We start from the raw sequence: 27166 nt of genomic DNA on the forward strand, positions 1-27166 counted from the left end.
ATGATTTTGAAAGGTCGCCAAAGGAAGCTTTGAGGGCCATAAACGTTGGGGGGGACCTTTAGCCCAGGGGACACGGAGGTCCCCAGGGGTCTCTTGGATGTCCGGTTGCAGTGATCGGAAGCCCAGGGCTGGAGTTTTAACTGGGGGAGGGGGAAAGACAGGAGAGAAGTGCGAGATAAGGTCTGCTCAGGTTCAGAGGTCACGGCCACTAGTAGGCGGCCTGGGGTGGTCAGAAGGGCAGGAGTGAATTGTGTGGGAAGTTTTCCAGCCTTTCAAAGCATTGTTTTGAAGAACTGTAAATGCTCTGGGGAGAAAAAAGCTCAAAACAAAGCAAACAAAAACTAGCCATACTGATAGCTACGTGAGTTTTATGAAACTTGAACGTGCGTGCTTAGTCGCCCAGTCATATCCAGCTCTTTGTGACCCCCTGGACTATAGCCTGCCAGGTTCCCCTGTCCGTGGAATTCTCCAGGCGAGAATACTGAAGTGGGTAGCCATTCCCTTCTCCAGGGGATTTTCCTGACCCAGGGGTCAAACTGTGTGTCCTGTAGCAAGTTGCTGCGCTTCTCTGAGCCTCCCTTTCCAAATGCAGAAATTTGAGATACTAATCCGTGCCCTGAAGGGTTGTTTTGAGGATTAAATTAAGGTCATATCTGAAGCAGAGATAAGTGTGGTAAGATGGGATCACTACAGATTTACCCGCTGGATCCCCAGGGGTACTGGGTGGCCAGCTAGGTCACCGGGCAAGCTTGGGCAGTCCTTCCCCTCCTTTAGGCCTCAGGTTCTCAAGTATGATGGGGAAAGGGTTGGGCCAGACAGTGGCTCATGGTCCTTTTGTCTCAACTACCACCCACCCCACACCCTGAGTGGTACCCAGTACCTACCCAACCGTCCTGGAACTTGTTCGGGGCTGCCTGCGGTCTGCCACCCGCAGCAGGGGCCCTAAGAGCTGGGCCAGGACCTTAGCATCGGTTGGCTCCCCTGCCAGAAATCTCTCAGGATTTCCGGGGGCACCCTACCACATCCTGACCTCGCTCGGCAGGTGTGCCAGCCATGTGACCCATATCGTTCCCAGCTGGCCTCACCAGGCAGGTGCAGCCACAGGACCGTCCTCCCTGCTCCCCAGGCCCATCTTGTTCTTCTGTCCCTCTGCAGAGAAGGAGCCTGTGGTCCAACTGGCTGGTTGTAACCTGTTCTAACAAAGTTTCTCCAGAAGCTCAACATGTGAAATAGATAAAAGCAAGCTTATTGGGGGTTGGGGGCTCAGCACTCCCTACCCCTTCACTTCTCCAGAGAGGACTCTCTGACCCTAGGATATCATAAAGCACCAACTGGAGATGAGCAGTTCAGTGTCCTCAATTACAAAGAAAAGGCTCAGAGAGGGCAAGCCATATGCTCAAGGCTGCTCAATAATTTTGGATAAGTGCTATGACCCCCCACCCCCAACCATCTAGCACTCTTCCCACCACAAAGAGCCACTGCCCGTTTATCAGCATTGACCCACGTGTCCATGAGCCTGTGTTCCTTTCACCCTTGGGTGTCCGGAAGAGGACCTCGTATACCCTCAGGATAACAGGGAGTCTCAGCTTTACCCTGAGACCAGGATAGACACATCCTGGAAAACATTTTACGGTCATTTTAGGATGTCAGAGGAAGAATCCAGATCTGGGACCTCTTGGTGCTGGGGCATATTTCAGTTTCATCTCTTAGGAAGTTGCTAAACTTCTTCCCACTGCTTTTTGTTCATTTCTGTTTTAAAACTGAGCTTAGCCATAGCTTCCTTGATGAATTTTCACAAGTAAGGATTAAAGAGTATGTGTTACAAGATTAGCACATTGCTGGGTGTGTGCGTGTGTTGGCGGGCGGGGCGGGGGGGCGGTGAGTGCTCTGTTGCTCATTTCTCTGCCAACAGTAAATGTGCTGCAAGTGAGCACCTTGACCCCAGACCTAGCGGGATCCGTAAAACGCGGTATCCAGGGTGGAGAGGTGAGCGATCCAGTTATTCCTGGCGTGGCTTTAACATCTCACTGATATGAAAGTTAAAAATTTCCCCATTTCTTTTTTTTCTTTTCTAAATCAGCTTTTCATACTCAAAATGACCACCCCCCTCCTCCTCCCCACCCCGCAATACACAGGGCTGGTGGGATATGGTATCTCCCAGGCTGTTGAACACTGAACACTTCCTGACAAAAACCACGTTACAAATGAAGTCAGGCCAGGTCCTAGATACCCACATAACCTACAAGCTGGCAATCACAGACCTTGGCAATGAGCAAACAGTCAGAAAGCCAATTATTTTGATGTTAGATCACAGAGATATGCAATTGCCCAGAATGGGAAAGCAGTGAAGGTGAAATGGGCTTTTCATTTCAAACGTAGATGCCTGGGAAATGCAGGTCTCATCAGAAGGTGGAGGTCAATAGTGACGCAGACGGAGAGGCAAGAGGGCCTCTGGATGCCTGGGCCCGGGCGTGGTGAAGTTAGGGGTTCCTGTATTGCATCACTTTTCCCAGCAAGACTTGGGTTATGCTCTTTGTGCAGATACGTGAACCACCAGTGAGGCTCACGAGCTTATCAAGGGAGACGGAAATTGCTCTTTTGTCTCTTAACGGCCTTTGCATGTGCTGAGCTGCACGTGAATCACTTGCAGATGCCTGGGGGGGACCCCCCGTGCTACCCTTTCTCAGCTCAGGGGTTCATCCTTACCTGCTCAGGGTCACCTGCCTTGCCTGCAAAGCGGATTATGATTCTAACACTCACTTGTGTGGTGGTTTGATGAGTGACCGTAAGTGCCGTGAAGACAGAGGTCTGTGTTCACTCAGACCTGAAACACACTAGAAGTTCCAAAGGGAAAGAAAAGGAAGAGATGAAAACTGAGGAGACCCTGTGCCCGGGAGAGGCACACCACGGCCATCAGGCCTCTTATAGGAATGAGGAAACTAAAGCCAGAGTGTCTGCATAACTTGTCTGGGTTTATCAGTGGGCTGGTAAGAGAGGAGGCAGGGCTTGAACCCAGGCGTCTGGCTCCGGAGCCCGGCTCTTAAGTCCTCTGCTCTGAGTCATAAGGAGGTGGACAGAGGGTTGCATAAAGCTAAATTGACCCCTTTTCATGACAAGATCGTGGCGCTGCTCTTGTGTGCCTGTAGGTCAGTTGCATCACAGCTGTTCAGTAGATAAACCAATTGGTATATTGCTAAAGTAGCGTATCTGGAATTGGGTTCCTCTTCCAAGTTCTATTCAGAGGCTGTAATCTTTAAGCTGATTGTCCATGTGACTTGGAGGGTGTGGGGGTCCAGAAGAGTAGGGGGAGATGACACATTTGTACTCTGAGAAGGAGCGTGGCTGCCTCCAAGGGGTAATGTGAGAATTAAAGGTAAAGACTTCACTGACAACGGGTTCCCCTCTGCCCTCTGTCCAGGGTTCTGGCCCCTTCACAGCTCACGCCACAAGTCCTCATTATGGATTCGTGTCTTCAACAGCCCCAGGTTATAAGCTCCCTGAGCACGCAATCCTTTCTTTATTCTATTGCTCAATGAGAAATTATTACCTAGCAGGTGCTTGGCACGTAGTAAGGGCTTACTGCATTCAGTCGAGTGGCTAAAAATATCACCTACAGAGTACCCAGCGCAATGCAGGCAGGCAGGGCTGTGCTCTCAGGGGCAGCCCTATTCTCTCAGGGTGGGCCTTTCCCCCAAGGACCATCGGGGGGACAATTTCCACTGTGGTCTGAAGCTCCTGGAGTCTCCCCACCTACCCCCCACCCCACCCCAAGTCCCCCAGCCATGGTCCCAGTTGCCTGGAAGGTGCCAAGGAGGGAAGTGTGACTTTGCAAGGCTGTTTGGCAACAAAAGTGAGCCGACTGGAGGCCCCACGGTTTCTGTCTGTAGCTCCAGTTACCGTAACAAAATGAACTGCCTCCCCCCGTGGTGGTTCTCAGATGGGAGGAAGTGGTTGGGACCCCATGTACCCAGCGTCCCTATTTCCTTTGGAACTCTTGGGGAGGTGGGAGGGGAGGAAATCAGTCAGAGGGTACGGCCTCAGTGCGTTATTCATTAAGGGAAGGGTGGATGGATGGATGAGTGGGTGGACAGACGGAAGGATAAATGTACTAACAGGTCCCTCATGTTGCTGACAAGAATCAAAGGCTCTAGCTTGACATGCTGGAAAATTTTAATGAGAATTTTAAGCTCCAGCTTCTCAGAGCTGGGGGAATAAATTCTTGCTGAATGTCAGATGAAAAATTAAAACCCAGCAGCATCTATTAATGCAGGAAGCTGACTGGGGTTTACCAAGATGAATAATTTCTAAGTCTTTAAGGAAGACCCACTCCCCTTGGAAATACATTGCCAGCTCTCGAAATTCAGAGTGGGGAAATTTTTTTTCTTTCTGTATTAGGAAGATGATTTCAGTGCAATACAAACCTACCTATAGCTGTTTCACTTAAAGGAGATGGAGGAACAGGTAGAAATAAGCATTCTGAAAAATCGAGAAAGGAATCACCAGGTCATCGGCTGTGCCGTTTGACCCGTCGTATTGAACACTGCCCGCTACTGTTTGCTGCCGATGAACTTACAAGCAACTTGGGGTGCTTTAATTGTCTGGGTCAGGAATGACAGTAGCTGCTATTTAGTATTTAGCATCCACTACATATTGTATGTAATTTAAACTTCTTACAAACACATAAGGAAGCTGGTCTTCTTTTTATTATAATACGAGGAAAAAGCAAACACTCAGATAGGCAAATCGACTTGCCCAAAGTCACACAGTGAGTTCCCTGGCAACCAACCCAGAATGTTGGCCCAGGTGGAGCTGATTAAAACAGTAGGTTTTCCTGGTCTTACTTCCCTGATTCTAGATCTGTTTTAAGACATGAAAGTCTAAATAGCTCTCAGCCTATTCCATAATTTTTTTTCCTATTATTACCATTATATATTTCAGAGCCTATTAAGCACTCTTTTTTTGAATATTTATTTACTTATTTGGCTGCTCTGGGTCTTAGTTGCAGCATATGGAATCTAGTTCCCTGACCAGGGATCGAACCCAGGCCCCATGCATTGGGAACTCAGAGTCTTAGCTACTGGAACACTAGAAAAGTTCCTTAAGCGCTCTTGATTAACATTTTCCCAACTGGAGACTATAGTTTGCACCAAATTTTGCCAGAAATTTTACTTGAGCTTACCTCCCTATTTTTGAAAGAACCACAGCCCAGTACAGCATCTCACAGCAACCTACAAGAAGACACTCTGCAGTCAATGGAGCGTATTTCTCCTAATGCAATGAGCACTGCTTTAAATACACACTTTTGTCCTCCCCACACTTCAGCTCACTTAGGTGGGGCTCTTCCTCCCCGTCTCAGCCCTTGGAGCCCTCGGAGCCTCTTACCAGCTGTGTGACTTGGATGAATCACTTAACCTCTCTGAACCTCATTTTCTCATTTGTTGGAAGCAAATAATCATGGTAATCTTAACAGGATTGCTAGAAAGGTTGCAGGAAAATAACTTTTCATGCCTCCCCTGCCCCTCAGCTGGGCAGACTCTATCCCTTCACACTGTGTGCACAACCCCGATTCAGGACATTCTGAGGCTAAAACCCAGGTCATTTCCCTGATACACCAGGCTCTCTGGACATGGAAGGACCTAGCAGGATAAGCAGTGTGCCATGTTCCTTAGAAAATTCTAGTTCTCCAATATCTCTCCTAATGCTTGCATTTTATTTTCATATTTTTATATGCCTCCCATGTTTGCCTTTGATTTAATCATATGCGCCATAAAAATCCCATCTACTTGGATTCTTGTTGTTTATTACCATCAGTCATCATTGGCGTCTTCCCAAGAAGATACACACCCCAGATACCTAGAAGCACCACTGTGATGTCCACCTGCCTGGGCTCCAGCTACAGACGTTATGACTCCATGCTGATAGCATTTTACTAAGCCCCTACTGTGTGTCTGAAACTGGCCTGGGCACTTTGCGTGTGTTAGCTTGTTCAATCTGCCCAATACCTGTGTGAGTTGTGTACCATTATTCCCACTTCCCAGAGGAGAGAATGAAGGCCTGGAGAGATTTAAATGTCTCACCTAAGAATGTACTTCTAGAAAGTCTAATAGCAAGCTGGAGTGTCCACAGTGCGAAGCCTGCTCTGTGCTAGAATGTTCTGTGGCTGGAAGATCTCCTTCTGGCATGAGCGTGCCCAGTCTGAGCTCTCCCAGCCCTTCCTGGCATAGAGTTCCCCATCAGTGAACAGCCACGACTCACCAGCCACCAGGCCTCACTTAGACCTACTTCTGCCTGTCTTCCCAGAGCACGTCTGTCTCCAGAAAGCCCACCTCCTGCCAGCTGTGTGTCTCAGGGGTCCCGACACCTCCCCTCCAGAGCCCCTGCCATGTCCCCCCAGATACCTTCAACAGCTGGGCACGCTCTCCCCTGGGAGTCGCAGAGGAGGGACCGTCAGGAGCACTGTTACCACCGCTCCATCAGCTGCTACTTCCGTGGCAGAGTGAGCCTCCCGCCGGTGCAGAGGAGCCCATGCTATCGAGAAGCACAGTTGCTAAACCGGCTGCCACTTCCTCTGCTAGAAACGAGGAAGGCGCAGGCTTGTAGGAGACAGGTTCCTGTTTTCAGCAACCACACCGAGCAGACTTCTCTTTGTAAGGACAGGGCAGATAGCAACACTGTTCTTTTTTTTTTTTTTTTTGCAAAGCACTTGGGAATATGGGCAGCTTGATTCCAAGTGTCTGGGCCACGCTCCTCTTTCAGACACGGGGATATTTTGTCTCTAATTAAAAGGCAGAGGAGGTTGAGAGAATGCTCTCATGGCCTAAAGCTCACTGAGTCCAAGGGGGCCAAGGCTCAGAAGCCTCAGCTGCTTCTCTCTTCTTAGGTTCTTGATGTCACTGCCCAGTGGGCCCCAAGCAAAGCTTCTGGTCTTGGCTCCGCTGTAGACAAGTTTTTAATTGGCAGAGAATTGAAATAATGGGCCTCAAAGACCCTTTACAGAAAGAAGCAGCCCACCAGGCTTCCCCGGGGAGGCACACCACCCCTTGGCTGGCTGGTGCTACAACCAGAAGAAACTACAAAGGTTATGAAAGGTTATAAAACTAGAAAGGTTATGAAAAATAGTCGGCTTTCCGAGGTTCCTGATGAAAGTTGACTAAGAAAACATGGTAACTGAATGTATGATGCCTGACTGGCTCCTGGATCAAGGGTGAAGGACTAGAAAGAACATTCCTGGGATGGAGGTGGGGGTATTCAAATACAGACTGCATATTAGACCATTTGTGTCAGTGCTAATTTTCTTGGGTAAGATAATGACATAGAGTTATGTGAAGAATGCTAATTTTTAGGAACTCCGTGCTAATGTATTTAGAGGTCAAGAGGCATGTTGTCTTTAACGTTCAAATGGTTCAATTAAAAAAAAAAAAAAAGAAAACACACACACAAACAGAAAGAGAATAAGAAAGACAGAAAGCAAATGTGGCAAAATGTTCATGCTTGGTCAGTTTAGGTGAAGGGAATATGTGCACTGTACTATTTCAACTTCGTGATGGGTCTAAATTTTTTTAAGTAATTGTATACATCTCCCTGTTCATAGCATGCTTCCCAGGTGGTGCAGTGGTAGAGAATCCGCCTGCCAATGCAGGAGATGTAAGAGATGCTGATTCGACCCCTGGGTTGGGAAGATCCCCTGGAGAAGGAAATGGCAACCCACTCCAGTGTTCTGCCTGGAAAATCCCATGGACAGAGGAGCCTGTCGGGCTACAGTCCAAGGGGTCGCAAAGAGTCGGACACGACTCATAGCATGCTGGTCTCAATCAGGAAAGCCCAGCACGTGGAGCCCAAGGGCTTGTTGGTGGTAGAGATGGAAGCTGCTGGAACGCCGGCTCCAGACAGCGTGTCATGGAGTTGCCTGGGTGAGCTCAGAATGCCGGGTGACCTGCTGCATGGCCCTCTGAGAGCCTTGGTTCACCTCCCACTTCACAGAGAAGACAGAGCATCTAATGATCTGCCCAGCATCACCCAACTGGTCCCCGAGCAGAGTCAGGTCAGTGTCTGGGGCTGATGGCACGGCCCCAAGCTGGTGGGAACGACACGGCCAGCAGGGACAGTCATTTAGAAACCTCTCTCACTGCTGTGATCGAAGATGAGTTCAAAACACCAGGGCTGCTTCTAAATTTAGCAGGGGCTCTGCACTAGAGAGATGCTTCCTTAGACGGCTGGTGAGAGTCCTTGTGCTGCGCAGGGCACCCTGGGAAGGGGCAGAGGAAATGTTGCAAAGATTGACTGGGTGCTTGGCCTCGAGGGGGAGGAGTGGGCAGGCAGGGAGAAGCAGAAGTGGACTTTTCCCCCGAACTCGCCCAGAGGAGTAACAGAGGTTTAGATTGATAGTTAAGAGGTATGAAGCTTTAGGCAACTTGTCAAAAAATATTTATTGAGCATCTCTTATGAGTTAGACTCTGAAGTCATTCCCTCATTCAGTTATTTATTCAATGATGTTTTCTAGGCATTGGAGTTCAGCCGTGCATGAAAGCCCTGCCCTACTACACAGCTATCAGTTCTGGTGACTCTGTAAGGAAAGGAAAATAGCCAGTGTGGAGGTGGGAGAGGGAGGGGTTCTCTGTGCCATGGGCTGAGGCTCCGGGAGGAAAAGGACCAGCCGGGGAACAAGCTAGATGGTTAGAGGCTCATGCAGACTTTGGGGGTTGGGGAGGAAAAGCGCCATGGGCTTAAGGGAGCTCCTGGTGGCTTCATGGTGGAGGCTGACAGCAGGCAGGCAGGGACCATAGATGGGTCTCCGTCAAAGGGAGTGGTCGGTGCCCAGGAGAGGCTGCTGCGGAAGGAGAAGCCCAGAACTGGGAGCCATGGAGCCCAGGTGGCAGGATCCTCTCTGCCCGTTTCCACTGGGTGACCTGGAACTGCTGCCCACTTGCCCTGGCCTTGCTGTTTCACAACCTTCCTTTCACCCCTGGGGTGAATGCATGGAAATGGGGTCTGTTTGAGAAAATGTACCTGAAGCTGTCAACTGCACTCCAAAGAATCCCGGGCTGTGGCCCAGGCTGAGGGATGGTGTGGAGGTCGGAGCCCACACTTGGCAGGGCACACCCCCACTAAGGTCCTTAAGTTAAGACTGGGATCAGCCCTGGCTGAGTGACCACGTGTCCGGCAACCGCACTACAAGAGCACATGGAGACATCCAGATCCATCAGTGTAAAAGCACCTGATTTCCAGAGAGTTTTTCAAGTTAATGAACTGTTATATTGTTGTTGTTTGGTCGCACTCTTTGTGACCCCATGGACTGCAGCACACCAGGCTTCCCTGTCCTCCACTATCTCCCAGAGTTTACTCAAACTCATGTCCACTGAATTGGTGATGCCATCCAACCATCTCATCTTCTGTCTTCCCCGTCTCTTCCTGCCTTCAATCTTTCCCAGCATCAGGGTCTTTTCCGATGAGTTGGCTCTTCTCATCAGGTGGCCAAATATTGGAGCTTTAGGTTCAGCATCAGTCCTTCCAGTGAATATTCAGGGTTGATTTCCTTTAGGATGGACTGGTTTGATCTCCTTGCAGTCCAAGGGACTCTCAAAAGTCTTCTCCAACACCACAGTTCGAAAGGATCAGTTATTCGGTGCTCAGCCTTCTTTATGGTCCAACTCTCACATCCGTAGATGACTCCTGGAAAAACCATAGCTTTGACTAGACAGACCTTTGTCTGCAAAGTGATGTCTCTGCTCTAATATGCTGTCTAAGAGCTATTAGGACCCAGGCTAATGTCCACAGGCAAATTAGCAAGATGATCCTGTATGTTGAGATTTGCTTGACTGACTTCCTCCTACTTCTGTGCAGTCATCATATTGAAATGAAATGTTCTCCTTTGTAAATGCTAGCTTTTTACATTTAGTGTCATCGAGAGCCAGGTGTTACCTCCCCACCTGGGGGTCTGCAGTTCTCCTAAACCAAGCAGGAACCAAGCCCGCTTCTCCAGCATCAACTCCATAGGAGGATGTGCATAGATTACCTAGCATAGTGCAAGGTGTATGGTGGGGGCGGGTGGGGGTGGGGACACGGGAACCATGGAATATGCCTCCCCCTCTTTCCTTTCAAAGTGGAGCATAAGCTGGGGAGAGCAGGAGCAGGTCTAATGCAGACAATGAGCCCAGCACTGAGCCTGTCCCCCAAACAGATGAGCCACATCCATGAACAAGTAAATGAAGGTGATGGATCTGCTTTCTGAACAACAAGTGCATGGCCTGTGAATATTGACTCTTTGCCTCCAGGGAGGATGATGAGCTAACCTTGAAAATCATCTAGGAGATATCAGACCCTATTGTTTCCTGGGAGTTGGGAGCTGTTCATGTGTCTGGAACCATCTCTGGAGCTGGGCAAATGGTCCATGTGGATGAGCTGAATTGCCCAGCTAGAATGGCACCTGAATGTGTATCCTCAGAATCTTTGTGTTTCTCTGGGAGTGCCTCTTGGAGCTGACAGTGTTTTCAGAAGGAAAAAAAAAAAAGCAGAAGCTCTGTTTGCACTGGGCTTCTCCACTCTGAGGAGTTGCACAAATGCGTTGATTCACCCAAGCTGTTCTCTTCTGCGGTTGCTCAACTCGTCCCCTTTGCATCCCTCTTAGGGACAGTGGGTTCCCAAAGCTTGGGAAGCTGTCTGAGAGGGGCCGCAATTTCAGTCTTCGCAATGTTGCAATTTTGCTTTCCCTACTAACTTCCTGTAGATGCATGAAGATGCAAACTCTTTTCTTTTCTAGATCTAACAGGTATTTGTTTATTTAAATGAATATTGAGTATTGTATTGAGTAACTATTAGCTTCATGCCAACCATGAGGCTAAGCTCAGGGGGCAGCAGGGTGACTGGGACTCATGTCCTGCCATCCAAAAGGTCAGCGAACAGGGACCAGGAATGAACCATGATGACTTGGCAGCACGGTGGGGGTGTTGTGATGAGGGAAACTAAAGGAAATGGTTCAAAACGTTGCAGTGGCCCCCAGGCTCGATGGACGTGGGTGATGTTCAGCTTAACCTTGAACATGAGTGGAGTCCACTAAGGCTACACATTTGGCAGTGCTGGCCAGGACATTCCATGGGTCCCTTCTTGTGTTTTCTCTTTGTGGGATGATAAGTTGCGTCTTGTCTGGAGTTGGAAGTCCAGTATCGGCCATGTGCTGGCCCTCCCACGCCTGTGATCTCCTCTTCCCTCTCAGTGCTCCTGGAACAGGCTGACAAGCTGACCCCCTCGGGTCAGTTCAGTCTCAGCCCAGCTCTGCCCCAGCCTCCACCCCCACTTCCCTCACTGTGCATGGCCTTTGTGTTGATTCCTCCCTGGTCCTCACTGCTTCGACCTGCCATCTCAGTGACTTCCACTTTCTTCTACTGCCTGGCAGGCTCTGTTGGCTGTGCCCCTGAATTTACTCCTGCTGTTCCCCTCATTCTAGGATCTGCCAGAATCAGGAGTGAGTCTCCAGTCCGGGCCAGCCAAGGCTTGATCCTTTCCTCCTAGACTCAGAGCCTGGCAGAAGGACTCATGTTCCCTCTACCCTCTGCAGTGGGCGGGGGGCTGTCAAGCCCTCTCCCCTGCCTGCTCTTGTCCTCTGGCCTAAGCTGAGGTTCCTTGGCTGTCTGAACGGCCTGTTCCCCAGACTGGCTCCCGCCGTGGGGCCCTGATGGGGAGGAGGGATAGCAAAAGCGGTGCCATCTGTCTGCAGTGGAGCCTTTTGCCAGAATGCCCCGTGACTGTCCTAGAGGCAAGAAATTTGCTGGTCGCTTTTATTCCCACCGGCGGGGCAAACACTACAGCGCATGGGGGCATCCTCGTTCAACTCTGTTTCCTTCAGTTCACTGAGGAAAGGGCCTCTTCCTGTTCCCGAGTGCAAGTGTTCTCGTCTCCAAGCTGGTTGATCATGACAGTAGAACAAAGTTTTGAGTGAGTTTGAGTAAGCATTCCCTGTATGTGCACATTTAGTCATCTTTTATATACACAGTCATTAATTATATTCACAGATGACTGTACTAAAACATACATTATAAATATATACATGTTTTAAAAGAATAAGACTACCTAAATGATATTTATAGGTAAATATCTTGGAAATTTCTTCCTGTGCACCAATGGATTGTCTTATACACCCTGTTTGGGAGACCAGAACTCTAATAGAAACATAAACAGGGAGACAAGGATCATTTCTAAACAAAGAGGATTCTTAACAAGGAGTTTTGAGACATCTCAGGTTATCTTTTCTGGTTCAAATGTATAGTTGAACCAGGAAGGACACAGAGATCCTTGTGAATTTCACTTAGGACGAAGGCAAGAGGCAGTCTTACCAAGAGAAATAGGATTTGGTACATGGTGGCATCAGGCCGTATCAGGCCCTTTTGAAGGGAAGCTCTTCAAGAGTTTCTCTAATACCTCCCCTTTCCCACCTCTGTGTTGGTCTATCTTCTGAAAACTGTTAAGATCCGTGAAGGCCGGAGGCTACATGTTTTGTCAGTGATTGACACCTAGCATTAGCACCTTGCAGGGCCAGAGTAACTGTCAGATATTTGCTAGGAGGAAGAAAGGGCAGGGCGGAGGGAAAACTGGAGGGTGGGACGGGGGGAGTGAGAGTTTAAAACAAAAAACCCAGAAAGACAGAGAAATTCCCCTCCCTGTAGACTACACCCTTTCTTCAGGCCCTCAAGGGTGCCTGTTAAGTCATGTCCGATTCTTTGTGATTCCATGGACTTCAGCCCGGCAGGCTTCTCTGTCCACGACATTCTCCAGGCAAGAATCCTGGAGTGGGTTTGCCATTTCCTACTCCAGGCCTTAATCATCTTCAAATTCCGTGCAGCATCGTGCATATAGGAAGTACTCAAAGATGCCCATGGAGTTATTCTGGTGAAGAACTAGCTTCTGGCAGCAGAGCTGGCTGTGTCCCAGAGTTGATAGGAAGAGCTGGATGAACATTAGAGATAAGGCCTCTCTGATTAGCTCTCGAACATGAGCAGAGTCAGGCCTCTTCATTGCTTCACCCCTGTATTTTCATCTCATAAACAATAATCACAATTAAACTTGTCCAAACACCTCAAAATATGCTTTAGCAGCACAAAATGAGGTTACCATCTCTCATAGCATGATGATGGCTTTTATTAAAGTCCCCTTACTAACTTATCTCACATTTTATGATGCCTTAATACTTCTGTGAGATAGGCTTTCCAGTCAAAACAAGATTCCGTGGTTGTCATCTAAAGAACAAGCTCAAAACTGGCCTTAATGCAATTTAGAATGGTATCATCCGTTTCCAAGCCACTGGTGGGTGTGAAATTTTCAGCCAGCCTTTGCTTCATCACCCACAGAGCCACGACTAATTACACCCAGCAGCACGGGGCCGCCAGGCAGGGACAGAAGATAGACAAGCCCAGCTGCTTAAAATATCCTTGGCCAATACAGAACTGCAATCCCCAAAGCTTTCTTTAGATTGGAGAAGATTTGACTATTTTTTAAATTTGAGTTTGAGTAGCAATAATATTATAAATCATAATAACCAAATCTCTGACAGTGCTGTACAGGTTCTGAAGTATTTTTCAAACCTGTTATTTCATTTCATTCTTGCTAGAGCTCTTTGAAGTGTCAATTCTGAGTTTAATATTGGCTACCATTCATGGGAAACCTAACCCATGTAAGCATATTACCTTTTACCTCATCAATTCATCACAACAATCTACTGAAATATTCTTCTTACCCTCATTTTACACTTGAGGAAACAGGCACGGGGGATTTAAATAGCTTTCCTAAGTACACACAGCTGGTAGGAAGAGGAGATACTGACCTTGCATGTGCACTAATAATGAACTCACGGTCCGTGCTTTTGATGCTGTACCTTGAGACACTATTATGTACCCATTTTACAGGTGGAGAAACTGAAACTCCGGTAGTAGAACCACTTACCAAGTTGTCAGTTCAAGATTCAGTAAGATTTCTCCAACCCCAAAGCCCAAGCTCTGTCCATTCTTTTTCTACACTGTATGAAAATGTATATTTGTTTTTGCCTGATGAATTTGAAGGGGATAGTGTTGTTGCAAATGACGTGACATGGACTCCAGGTGCTCAGCTGGGGCAGAGGTTCAGAAGCAGACCTATTTAGTTCATACCGATGCATCACACCTTAGCAAGAGTCCCCTGGGCTTGTTCACAAGGGGGAGTCTGGGGAGAGGGTCAGGCAGAGTGATGGGCCCAGGGCCTGCGAGGGCTACCCTTGTCACAGGGAGAGGGCTAAGCTCAGACCACACACCCGTTAGCTGGAGCTAATACAGGATAAGGAAGTGGGCCCTGGAAAATGCAGGGCCACTTTGAACACACAGGGCCAAGTGTGGGAGGGTGTGGGTGTGAGGCTCAAGTCTGAAGGACAGCCACCAGGACAGGACAGGGTCGCGGGTTTCAGTCCAGCTGGATGCGCAGACGGTTTCCCCTCAGGCGCTCCATGCCGCCTCTGGGGTCTGGACGTGAGGTGGGAGCCCTAGACCTTCCTCTTCCGGTGGGGGCCCTCCCGCCTCCCCACTGCTGTGGCCAGCACAGGGCCTCCAGCCCAGAACCTGACGCCGGCCCCCGTGACTGACCTCCCCAGGGCGGCCCCTCACCTGGACCTTTGTGCCGGGGACCCCTGTCTCCCGGTCCAGCCTCCTCCCGAGGTGCCCCCTCCAGGGATGTCTGACCAGAGCCGGGCCACGGCCCTCCTCTCTGCTCTGCTCCCTCTGACAGAGGCATCCCCAGTCCGTGCGGCCCCGGTCACCCTTCCTGCTGACACCGGCCCCTGAGAGGCCACCCTGTCCCCCAGCCAGCTCCCCTTCTGCACACACAAGACCATCCACACCCAACAGAGTCTCAGAACTTACACACATACTGCGCTTCTCCAGGGCAGCCCAGGGAGCCCTTTCTCCCCAGGAGCTGGTCAGTGCCACCCCGTCCAGGAAGGAAAGGAGGAGGAGATGGACAGAGGGAGGTGATTGCAGGTGACAGGAAGGAAACCAGTAGCCAGACAAGGTTTTCTCACTCCTAGACATCTGGGCTGGGCCCTACCGTCTTCTTGTTGTTAAGTCGCTAAGTTGTGTCCAGCTCTTTTGCAACCCTATGGACTGTGGCCCGCCAGGCTCCTCTGCCCATGGGATTTCCCAGGCAAGAATACTGGAGTGGGTTGCCATTTCCTTCTCCAGGGGATCTTCCTGACCCAGGGATCGAACCCACATCTCCTGCTTTGACAGGTGGGTTCTTTACCACTGAGCCACTTGGGAAGCCCCCTGCTATCTAGATGCTCATACATGGAGGCATAGTTCAAATAGTCAGCCATGGCTGACTGCAGAGTCACACTTAGAGAGAAAACAAGCGCTCAGTCTCTCCTGTGGGGCAGAGCAGCCAGGCTGCAGTTTCAGGCCAGCTTCCTCTGGGCCAGAAATTCCCACCATGTCCCTCACTCTTCTGTCTTTCCACTTGATATTAGACATGGGAATATAGCCCTGGGCAAGTGCTAGCTAACCCCCCACCCCTAGATCTGCCACCAGCTACAGTTATTTTTGTATACTGATCCATACAACCAAACAGAGGGATGAATAAAACCCCCCACTATGTAAATTGGTACAGCTGCTGTGGAGAACAGTAAGGAAGTTCCTCCAAAATAGAGCTAAAAATAGAGCTACCATATGACCCTGCAGTCCCAGTCCTGGGCATATATTCAGAGAAAGGCATGATGTGCAAGGATACCTGCACCCGTGTTCACTACAGTACTGTTTATAGTAGCCGAGACAGGGAAGCAGCCTAAATGTCCATCGACAGAGGGAGACATAAAGGCGACACAATGGACTATTACTCAGCCATTAAAAAGAATGAAATAACGCCATTTGTAGCAACATGGATGGGCCTAGAGATTGTCATACTGAGTGAAGTAAGTCAGAGATGGAGAAATATCATATGACATCCTTTATACGTGGAATCTAAAAAGAAATGATACAAATGAACTTACAAAACAGAAAGAGACTCACAGGCTTAGAGAACTTACGGGTGCCAGGGGAAGGACTGGGAGGAAGGAATAGCTACGCAGTTTAGGATGGACATGTGTGACTTCCCTGGTGGCTTAGACGGTAAAGCATCAGCCTGCAATGCGGGAGACCTGAGTTCAATCCCTGGGTTGGGAAGATCCCCTAGAGAAGGAAATAGCAACCCACTCCAGTACTCTTGCCTGGAAAATCCTATGGATGGAGGAGCCTGGTAGGCTATAGTCCATGGGGTTGCAAAGAGTCGGACATGACTGAGTGACTTCACTTTCTTTCTTTCTTCAGGATGGACATGTACACACTGCTATGTTTAGAACGGATAACCAACAAGAACCCGCTGTGCGGCATATGGGAAAAGAGTTAAAAAGTGAAATAAAATCCCACCTTCACAAAATGGATAGGGTGAAGTTAACTGATTTGCCCGACAAGACGTGGCCACTAAGAGCAGAGGCTTGAACTGTCAAAAAAAGGCTTTCTTTTTGCTTAGTCTGTGTTGCTGCCACTTCTCTACGCTGGTTTTGCTTTACAAGTTTTTTAAAAGCATGACAACGTAGAATTAGTCAGCGAAGGGCTGGCGTGTCCCACTGGGAGAACTAAGAGGAATTGAAGGAGTGGGCGCCAGAGAGGCGTTTGCTCTGCGTGCAGCCCCGTGCTGAGTTCTCACCCTCCATGCTTCCTACAGCTCTGGCAGCAAGGCCGTAAGGCTGAGGGAACTGAGGCTTGAAGAAGTGACTGATCTGCTCAAAGCCAAAGCATAAGAATGTGGGAAAGCCCAGGCCGGCCTCCCCTGAGTCTAAGACTTGCCCTCTCCTCCATACAGTCCCAGCTGTCCTAGGCATTCGTTCTAAATCAGCCGGTCCTTGAAATGAAGCCACGGGAGCAATGGCTGGACGGAAACATCCGGGCACCTAGGCACTTTTATAAGTTGTGGTTTGGAAATTATTTTTCAAAGGCGACACTTCCCCACTGCGTGTGTGAGCTGCTCGTTGAGAACAGAGGGGCAGCTTCAGGAGCCTGCCTTTCCCACCCTTCGAAATCAGAAGGCGGCCGTTGCCTTGGCCATCCGTCAGGGTGAACCTTTTAAAGGGCGATAGCTTTGCCTGGGACAGCAGTACGTTTTGAGTGCCAAGCGTTTAAATGGTTTCTGACAGGCAGAAGGGGACAGAGGCCGTTGGATGTAATGCTCATGACAGACGAGAGGAAAAAAAAAGGTGTTTTGTCAAGTTTCCAAGAGCATGGAGGACAAGCAGGACAGGAGAGTGAGCGTGGTTCTAAAGGGGCAAAGCCAAGGCTGACAAGTGCCTGGGAGGCACCCCGGCCCTGGAAGGCTGCCCCTAGAGGATGCCTGGGCGGGGCCTCCACACAGCACAACCACAGGTAGCAGAGGCGATTTGTAACCGAGCCATGTGGGAAAGAGTGTTTGCCAGAGATGTCAGGAGAAGGGAGGCTGAGAGCAGACGGTAGCCTGGTCCCCTGCTCCCTTCGGCATAGCAGGGCCAGGTGATGAGATGGCTTGGAAGAAAAGCTTCCTGAATCCAACTTGGTAACAGTAGAGGATTTGGGGCAAGTCAGTTATCCTGTCTGAGGTTTTCTAGAGAAGCTATCGGCATCATTATACTCCTTCTTACAGATGAAGGAAGAGTCCAGATCAAAAAGTACCAATAATCAGAGCTGTGCTTTGCATTCAAGTGAGCCCTGCAGGCCCTTCTAACTTGTCCGTGACTCTCTCCCTAACAGCCTGAATACCCTATGTGCGCTGTTGACATTAGAAAGTCTCATAAATGGCTAGTTACCAGCACAGAAGGATATGCACAATGGACAGAGAGGTGAAAAAGACAAGTTCAAAATCAGTATGATCTAATTTATTCCCTACATATAAATATACAAATAGACACACACACACACAGAAGAGACATGCTGAGAGGCTAACAATATCTCACAGTCATTGCTCCTTGACTCAGAAAATTGTATTTAAGTTTCCATTGTTTTGCTCATCTTTCTTTTCTACCATAGATTTCTGTGCTATTTTTGCTTTAAAATTACAAAAGTTGCTCTTTTACCTTTAACTAAACAAAGGTGACAAATTGGGTTTCCCTGCTGGTTCAGTGGTCAAAAAATCCACCTGCGGTGCAGGAGACGTGGGTTTGATCCCTGGGTTGGAATGATCCTCTGGAGGAGGAAATGGTAAAACCATTTCAGTATTCTTGCCTAGGAGATCCCATGCACAGAGGAGCACTTTGAGCTATAGTCCATGGGGTCTCAAGGAGTCAGACACGGCTGAGCGACTAAACAACAAAACCGAGGTGACGCTGGAGGCTGTGGGACAATACACACTGACCTTTTTCTAGGTGTGAAGAGGATTGCCATTTTGGCGAACCTGGGATGTGATGACAGAGGCTTGTTCTGGGGACCACACCCACTGGTCAGGATCGCTTCTCTCTGCCCACAGTGGTCTTCCTTCTGCCCCACCTCTTATCCCCCCCGCCAGGTGTTCTTACGTGGTCTTGACCTTGCCACCTGTCCGCAGATCAGTGGGTATGCCTGCTTTCCTCTCAACAAGAGTCAGGTTATATTTTAGTATGGAATTACTCTTTTAAATGTAATTAAGATTTGGTCTACTTAAATGTTATAAAAATTCTTTGGAGAAAAGTTAGAATATTTTGAAAACTATAAAAAGTCCAAAAAATCACTCATCAGTCCCTCATCTTGAATTAATAGGGGACTCAGGGAACTGATAAAGTTGGACTACCCAAGGAAGCTGGTGGAGTGATAGGCGATGGGGAGATGAGGGAGTCAGGATGTCTGTGGACTATACAGGACCCCTGCCCTCCATCAAGGCAGCAAGGCAGCATGGGAAAACCACAGCATCTTGGGGCCAGAAAATCTGGCTTCTTAACCTCTTTCATCTGTACAAACAGTTTACTAAACTTTGCTGACATTCTTTCCTGAGAATATCCCAATTTCTTTTTGGAATGAGATAGGGAATGTACAAAAGGAGTGATTAAATAAGTAATGTATTTCCTTTTAAAATAATACTGGTTCTTCCTACTTCATCAGGTGGGTTGGAGTGTTGAGATGGTCTGAGCGAACACTGTATATAAAACGGAATGTGGGACACTTGTAAATGCACATCACAGTGACCCAGGGTGGGTTCTGGTTGGTTTCAGGGTGGCTTTTCCATGCCGCAGACATAATGAGGTCACAACAAGGGAGGGACCTTTACAAGCCAGCCTGTGAGACTGTTTCCCATTCGGCACTCCTGCTGCGGGTGAAGCCAGGCCCTCCCTGCCTTTCCTCTCTCTGTTCTGACCACCTTGCAAACGTCTTGTTTATAAATCACCACCCATCAGCCACTCCTGAGTGTAGTGGAAAGCAAGAGTGTGATGAGCTGAGCTCTTGTTGTCTCTGCCTGTAGGTAGGACGGTGTAGGGGAGAGAGTACAAACTTTATAACCCTGGCTCTGCTGCTTTCAGTCCCAAGACCTTGAACAAAGTACTTGCCCGTCTGGGCCTCAATCTCTCCATCTGTAAAGTGGGGATGGTAATCCATATAGGACTGTTGCTAGGATCACGTGAGAAAATGTGCAGGAATGACCTGCCTCTAAGAAGTTACTTTATAAAATGTTCCTTCTCTTCCACCTCCCTTTAAAAGTGTACGTTAAAGGTGGAGAGATGGAAGGGGAAGAGAGGGTGAGGAGGGCCCAGCAGGGGTCCTATGGCAGGGAGGAAGCAGACAGGCTGGGAAGCCTCCTCTTAGTTCCTTGCTCCTCAGAGGAACTGGGCTGCTTGTTTTTCCTGCAGGTTCTGATTCTTGCCATCGGCCCTGATTCACAAATTTCTACCCCACTTTTTCCATACTGGAAGTTGTTTTCAAAGTTTTAAAGGGCACGGCAATTCAGAATTAGTCAGTGAAAGGCTGGCGTGTCCTACTATGGCATGTCCCATAGTACTAAGAGGAATAGCAGGAGAGGAAACCAGTGGGGCGTTGGCTTGCCCTGCACCGGCCCCCTGCTGAGTTCCCCACGCAGCATACTTGGTACCTCTGGCAGCAAGACTGTGAGGCCAGCACTTTATAGTGGAGGTCACTGAGGCTTGGAGAGGTGATGTATTTTGTGCACACACATTTCTCCACAAGAGAAGCAGCACTCACAGAGCTTTGTCTTTCACGAGCTCTCCTAGGCTATAATTCATCCCTGCAGTTGGTGTTAAGATGCTTCAGGGCATCACTTTGTCTAATATTCAAAGGACACTAATAAGGGCTATGTGTGTGAGTCGCTAAGTCATGTCCAACTCTTTGTGACCCCATCGTTGTAGTCTGCCAGGCTCCTCTGTCCATGAAATTCTCTAGAAAAGAGTTCTGGAGTGGGCTGCCATTTAGTTCTCCAACAAGGGTTAAGATACCCCTTTTTCCCTTCATCCAAATTCCCTGGGTTCCCACCAACTAAAACCAAGAACTGCTGATTCCGAAGAAGCAGAGGAAGGGGGAAGTGTGCTCTGATGCCCCGAAGACTAGGGTCTCAGGATGAAAGTTGTGTTAATTATCATCCCTTTGACTGAAATTTTGCCAAAATCAAAGTGTTACAAATCAGAGTGAAACTCATGCTTTTAGGGATCAAGAAAAGAAGATGATTTCAGTGTAGAAAAGATTAAAAGCAATATTAATACTAACTTGCATGTACTGAAGTTTTTTTTTTTTTTTTCTTTTTTTAAAGTCTGTCTCTTGCTTTAGCTTGCAGAATTCTTTCCAAGTTGTCTGCCTCAGTGATGTCCCCCAGTCCAGCTAGGGGGCTTCACAGGTGGCTCAGTGGTAAAAAGAATCTGCCTGCAATGCAGGAGATAAGAGTTTGATCCCCTGGTTGGGAAGAAAATGGCAACCCATTTCAGTATTCTTGCCTGGGAAATCCCATGAACAGAAGACCTGGTGGGCATCACAAAAGAGCTGGACATGACTTACAGGCCAAACAGTAACAATAAACCCAGCTAGTCTCTGATGTTCTAGTGGCGAGTTTCCAGGTTTGGGTGCGTTCCCAGGAGAGGGTCCGATGCAGAGCAGTGGCAATGATGTTCTGGTTCACGCCTCACCCCTCTCTCCTCCACCCACACAAGCCTCTGTTGGAATCCCTGCTTCAGACAGGACCTCTCCTGTTCATCCCACGCGGCAGTCAGTCAACCATCCAGCAATTCACTTGAGTTCCATTCTGCCCACCAATCTTTAGCAAAGGCCTGCGGTGTACCAAGCTTTGTGCTAGGTTCTGGTGGCAAGGGCATACCTGTCCCCACCTCTGCCATCAGAATTTTTCATCTTCCAGAAGCTTCGATGCTCATTTGCTGAGTGGCTACTGAGTGCTATGCACCATTTTCAGCACTGAGATGCAAAAATAAATGACCCAAGAATATTCCTAAAATACCTTCTGTCACACCCTGTTCAGAAGCCTTTACTAGCTCCTTGTTGCCTGTGGGATACCTGCCTGTTTCCCGGGGTTTACTGCTTTCTAATTGCTTATCTTGCTTAGGCTGAATTAACAGCTCCCCCACATTTGTTCCTCACTTCCTCCCTGTGCACATGCCTCTCTTACTCAGGAGAAATAACTAATCCATCCATCGATTCATCCATCCATTCACTTACATAGTTGCTGGCTAACTCATTCAGTACCTATTTTCCTGAGTTCTAAGTCCTAATTTTAAAGCTATGACCAATCGAGACAACATATTAAAAAGCAGAGACATTACTTTGCCAACAAAGGTCTGCCTAGCCAAAGCTATGGCTTTTCAAGTAGTCGTGTGTGGATGTGAGAGTTGGACCATAAAGAAGGCTGAGAGTCGAAGAATTGATGTTTTTGAACTTCGGTGTTGGAGAAGACTCTTGAGAGTCCCTTGGACTGCAAGGAGATCCAACCAGTCCATCCTAACGGAGATCAGTCCTGGATTTCATTGGAAGGACTGATGCTGAAGCTGAAACTCCAATACTTGGGTCACCTGATGGGAAGAACTGACTCACTGGAAAAGACCCTGATGCTGGGAAAGACTGAGGCAGGAGAAGAAGGGGATGACAGAGGATGAGATGATTGGATGGCATCACTGACTCAATGGACATGAGTTTGAGCAAGCTCCGGGAGTTGGTAGTAGACAGGGAAGCCTGGTGTGTTGCCGTCCATGGGGTTGCAGAGTCAGATATGACTGAGTGACTGAACTGACTGAAGTCCTAATCTGGGGATTCTGGGATTCCTGAAACCAGCTCCCAACCCACTTAGCTCCCTGGGCTGATCACTCAGACCCCTGGATTCACCTGCCATCCCTTCCCACTCCCCCAAGAGTGGCCACCTGCTCTCTTTCTTTTTCTCTAATCACTTCCTCCCATCAAAGCCCATTCAAGTCCTACGTCTGGGCAGCTTCCTCTGGACCACTCTCATGCCCAGAAATCTCTTCCTACTCTGAGCTTTGAAAGCACATGAATTTCTGCTTGTTCTCTTAACCCTGATGATGGAGAGCCTCATGTTAAGGCCACTAATATGTGTATCCTGCGGGATACAGCCCATGTTTTCAACAAGCAGGAAGTGAGCCTGAGCAGAACCCCAGGACAGAGATCACAAGGGACTTGCTACCTGTCACTTGGTATGTAACCACAGGCTTAAGTGACTTGAGAATAAGTCAAATTGTAGGAGTTAAACACGTGGATAACAGTATCTGTCATGATCATTACAACTCACTTTACTGAATGATAATTCCATGTTAGGTAATTGGCTTCCATTATTTTATTTAATCCACATACCAGCTCTGTGAATGTTCATGAAAATAGCCCCACTTTTCAGATCAGGAGCTGGAAGCCCAGCATGACAAAGAGAATTGGCAAGATGGCCGCAGGCAGAGCTGGGGTCAAAACCCTGGTGGGCCCAAACCCCGGAGCCATGCCTTTCCACTTTGCTTTGACCTCACATTCACACAGGGACGGAAAGGGACCGGCTACCAGGGCCACGAGACTGAGGATGCACAAGGATAGAGCAGTTTGCTAAGGAGCTAGCCATCTAGGTTGGAATCCCGGTGCTGTCCCTTGCCAGCCGTGACACGCAGGGCAAGTGGCTTGATCTCCACCCTGAGTTTCATCACCTGTAGGGCTCAGATGACCCAGTACCCCCCACACCTTGCAGGATTGCCCTTTGAGGGTAAATCAACCTTTATGAGCACAGCATGCTGGAGCGAGTGACACATAGTGAGTGCTGTTTAAATGAGAATTGCCACCATCCTTGTTACCTCTCCCTGCAGGGCACCTTCACAAGGGCCAGCATGAATTAGCTCCTTGATTCCACACTGTGCCCCCGGCGGGCACCCAGCTTCCCACCCACCCCCTCTCTCTCCATGAGTGATCATCACCACCCCCGCCCCCGACCTCACGGGTGAGAAATGCACAGTGGGGGGTGGGCAAAGAGGGGTGAGGGAGGCGGTGAGAGGAGCCTGCATCTCCTGGAGGGCTCACCTGCCACCCAGAGCCCCCCTCCTCACCCCTCAAAGAGAGGAAGGGCCCCCAGGCCCTCCTGGGACGGCACGTTTGTTACAGAAGCTATCACTCCTTGTTGCTTTCCGGGGAAGGCCTGTGAGGGGTTCACTGAGGTGTCCGAGTCGAGAGTCTGTTGTGTCTGTGTGTGTGGCTGAGTGTCTGTGTGTTTCCGAGTGTGTCTGCGTGTGTCTTTCTATTTGTGTCTCTGTGTGTCAGTAAATGTGTGTGTGTGTCCTTGTGTGTGTGTGTGTGACCTGTACTGTGAGTGCCTCTCTGACCGTGTGGTCTGTGCGCACGCTCATCCAAGGGCATGTCTTGACTCTGAAGCGACCGTTGTGGCTGACTGAGGTCAAGATACTGTCCCACGTTTGGAGGCTCCAGAAGGAAGAAGCAGTGGTCAGCACTTGTGGTTTTTGCCCTGTGCTATTTTTAAAGTTAAAAAAAACAAAACAAAACAAGCGGAAACTCATTGCCACTCGATAGCTAGGTCAGATTTAGATAAAGTCCGGGCCCAGAGCTGTGGGTGGCTGGCTGGTGTGACAGGGTGGGCTGGAGAGACCCCGCTGCTGGCCCCGGGTCTGTGGAGCCTCGTCGTGCCCACAGCAATGGAGACCTCTCTGTCTTCTGTGGGGAGGACGCCGCCCCCTCCTCTGGGCATCCTCACAGTGACCTGTGAGGTCGCTTCATCATCCGCATTTACAGATGAGGAAACCGAGGCCCTGGGGGTCTCTCACTGGCCCAAGGTCACTTCATCAGTGAGCGGCAGGGTTGGGGTTTGAACCTGGTTCTTCTGCCCCCGAAGCCCCCTCTCTCTGCGCAACTCTGCGTACCACCCCCTCCTCCCACCCCCAGTTCTTTGTCTTCCACCAAGTGCTTCAAAAAGTGAGGGCTGAGCCGGCCGTTGGCCTGTTTAACCACCGATTTTCCATGAAGAACATGGTTTCCTTCAGAAAGATCGATTAAAACAAAGTCCTTGCAGAGAAAAACGTTCTCTGAGGCATCTTGCAATATCAGTGTAACCCACGCTGTTAACCACTTCCTCACCATATCAGGGACGCTGGCTTTTTATATCTGTAGAAAATGTAGATCACAGTAGGGGGCCCCCTCCTGAAGCCCACATCTCCTCTCAGCCTACCTGTGGGTCAAGCCAGCCCACCTTGGCCCCCGGCAGTCTGTCGGCTTGGTGCTGATTTAGAACGTGGGGCTTTGGCCTTGAATATCTTGAGTGTGTATGTGCGTGTGTGTGTGTTTTCCCCTAAGGACGAGCACTTACGGTGGTCTTCATGGTTGGAAACACACCTGAGGGCACAGGGACTCTATTCCTCACGATGGTGAGGGCTGGTGCCCCTACTCACTGCCACCACTGCTGACCTCCAGGCCCCGGGTTGGCTGGTGTTTTACTTTTACTACTGCTTAAGCCTGGAGTTAGGACTTGCCCCGGTTAACAGATGCTAAAGCTCAGAGCAAGTCTTTGACTGGAGACCCCCAGAGCCCCTCTGTGCCTTAAACCCCCTCATCTATAAAATCGGGTGATAATTCCCCCTGCCTAGTGGGATGATTGTGAGGCTTAAGTAAATTGTGTGGGTGCGTGCTCAGTCATGTCCGACTCTCTATGACCCCCTGGACTGAAGCCTGCCAGGCTCCTCTGTTCATAGAATTCTCCAGGCAAGAATACTGGAGTGGGTAGCCATTCCCTTCTCCAGAGGATCTTCCCAACCCAGGAATCAATCTAGAACCTTCCACTTTCTTCCTGGGTTCCTGAGCCTAGTACATTCTGAAGCCTGACTGTCTGAAGCCACAGGCTGTTTCCACCTCTGATAAGATTTTTATGCTTGGCTAAGCTGCTCATTTCCCTATTTCTTTATTTCCGTGTTTATCAAATGGAAACAGTAACAGCTGCTAAAGTACACAGCTATTGTGAGGACACAATGAGATAAAACAAGATTAACTCGAGTTAATCGAAGTCCCCAGTCAATGGCCGTTCTGTTACTGTTGTTAGAGGTGGCATTGTCAGTAATGGTAGTGATGCCGGCAGTCCTGCCCAGGCTGTCTCGGATTCCGTGGTGGGCCTCGGCCTGTGTCTGAGCTGGAGGGAGGGGTTGACCCACAGAGGACAAGCCCCAGGATCCTACCCTGCTCAACTCAACTCTTCTACCCTGGGCAGAAGATCCAATCCCACCAACCGTCCAGGCTCAGAGACCCACTGCCCAGGACCTAGCAACCACCACCTGCCTTCTTAGAGAGAAAATGCTCCCAGAGACCTAAAGGTTTTACGGAGACTTACAATGACTGCCGATACAATTTACTTGCACGATGACTGTGTTTCCATCACCTTCTAGGTGGGCATCTATTTTAAAGTCTGACTCTATCTTAACCGAGCCAGGAAATCTTGCTATTTAAGAAATCCTCAGGAGGCATCAGTGGGATATATCCACCTTTTGCAGAGTCCTCTCCTCAGAGGACAGTTCTGATTTTTGTCCCTGCTCAACCACCATCAGCTCTTTGTCTCAATATGCAACCTTAGTTCGGGCTTCCCTGGTGAGTCAGATGGTCAAGAATCTGCCTGCAATGCAGGAGACCCAGCTTCCATCCCTGGGTTGGTAAGATCCCCTGGAGAAGGGCATGGCAACCCACTCCAGTGTTCTTGCCTGGAGAATTTCATTAACAGGGGAGCCTGGTGGGCTATAGTCTCACACACACACACACACACACACACACTCAACCTTAGTTCATAGTCAGGACTGAAGATCATTCTGTTTACTGCTCTCACTTCACTACCTGAGGCCCAGGGAGACTCATTCAAGACCACACAACATGTTAATGTGATATTGATCAGCCCTGACCTCGCGGATGCCTATGGGTGTGCAGGGAAGGGTCCTGGGACTCCCACACCTGGAAGAAGGATGCAGAGCCTTGACGCGGCCCTGGGGCCTCTGGGCTGAGCAGGGAGTGGGAGATGATCTAGACTTCGGGCTCTGAGTCTGCTCTCTCTTCCAGGGTGGCTCTGCACTCTCCCCAGCTGCTGTCATCAGGCCGGAGAGGGCTCGGCAACAGGCAGCTGCTTTGGCAAAGGAGGTTGGCTGCCCCAGCTCGTCCGTCCAAGAAATGGTGTCCTGCCTCCGCCAGGAGCCGGCCAACATCCTCAATGATGCCCAGACCAAGGTGGGCACTCGTGTGTGAGTTGGGGAGGGAGGAATCTTTTACAAATGGGAACCAGGCCAGAAAGGAGACAGGATCCACCTAAGGCCACGCAGTAGGCTGGTGACCAGCTGGGGCCGAATACATATTCCCTGACTGCCCCACCCCTTCCCTAAGCTGTGCCTGGGCTATAGTACGTCATGGACTAAACTCAGGTCCTGAGGTTGATCAGTCTCTGCATCAGATTTTGTCTGTACTATGGGGATAATAGGGTTTCCCAGGTGGCTCAGTGGTAAAGAATCCACCTGCCAATGCAGGAGACCCAGGAGACCCGGGTTCGATCCCTGGGTCGGGAAGATTTCTCCTGGAGGAGAAAATGGCAACCCACTCCAGTATTCTTGCTTGGGGAATCCGATAGACAGAGTTGCCTGGTGGGCTACAGTCCATGGGGTCCCAAAGACTCAGACACGACTGAGTGTGCATGCAGAGTGGGGTTAATGATGGGAGTGGGA

At 49.4% G+C, this 27166-nt stretch overlaps 2 protein-coding genes across 3 annotated transcripts in view; one reads left to right on the top strand and one right to left on the bottom strand.

The window, feature by feature from the left end:
* SLA (Src like adaptor) overlaps positions 1-6579 on the bottom strand; it is a 36498-nt gene extending 29919 nt beyond the window's left edge. The window contains exon 1 of one of the 2 annotated variants that reach the window (XM_043483793.1): positions 6399-6579. The gene's annotated coding sequence lies outside the window, so the exon portion shown is untranslated. The remainder of the gene's footprint in view (positions 1-6398) is intronic. The other variant, XM_043483795.1, reaches the window with a different exon arrangement.
* The window catches only part of TG (thyroglobulin), a 235697-nt gene that overhangs the window by 169676 nt on the left and 38855 nt on the right, over positions 1-27166 (top strand). The window contains exon 42 of the mRNA XM_043483790.1: positions 26514-26678. Within this exon, the coding sequence (XP_043339725.1) occupies positions 26514-26678 (165 nt within the window). The remainder of the gene's footprint in view (positions 1-26513; positions 26679-27166) is intronic.

The sequence above is a fragment of the Cervus canadensis genome, chromosome 12, assembly GCF_019320065.1.
Source record: "Cervus canadensis isolate Bull #8, Minnesota chromosome 12, ASM1932006v1, whole genome shotgun sequence".
Taxonomy (NCBI): Eukaryota; Metazoa; Chordata; class Mammalia; order Artiodactyla; family Cervidae; genus Cervus; species Cervus canadensis.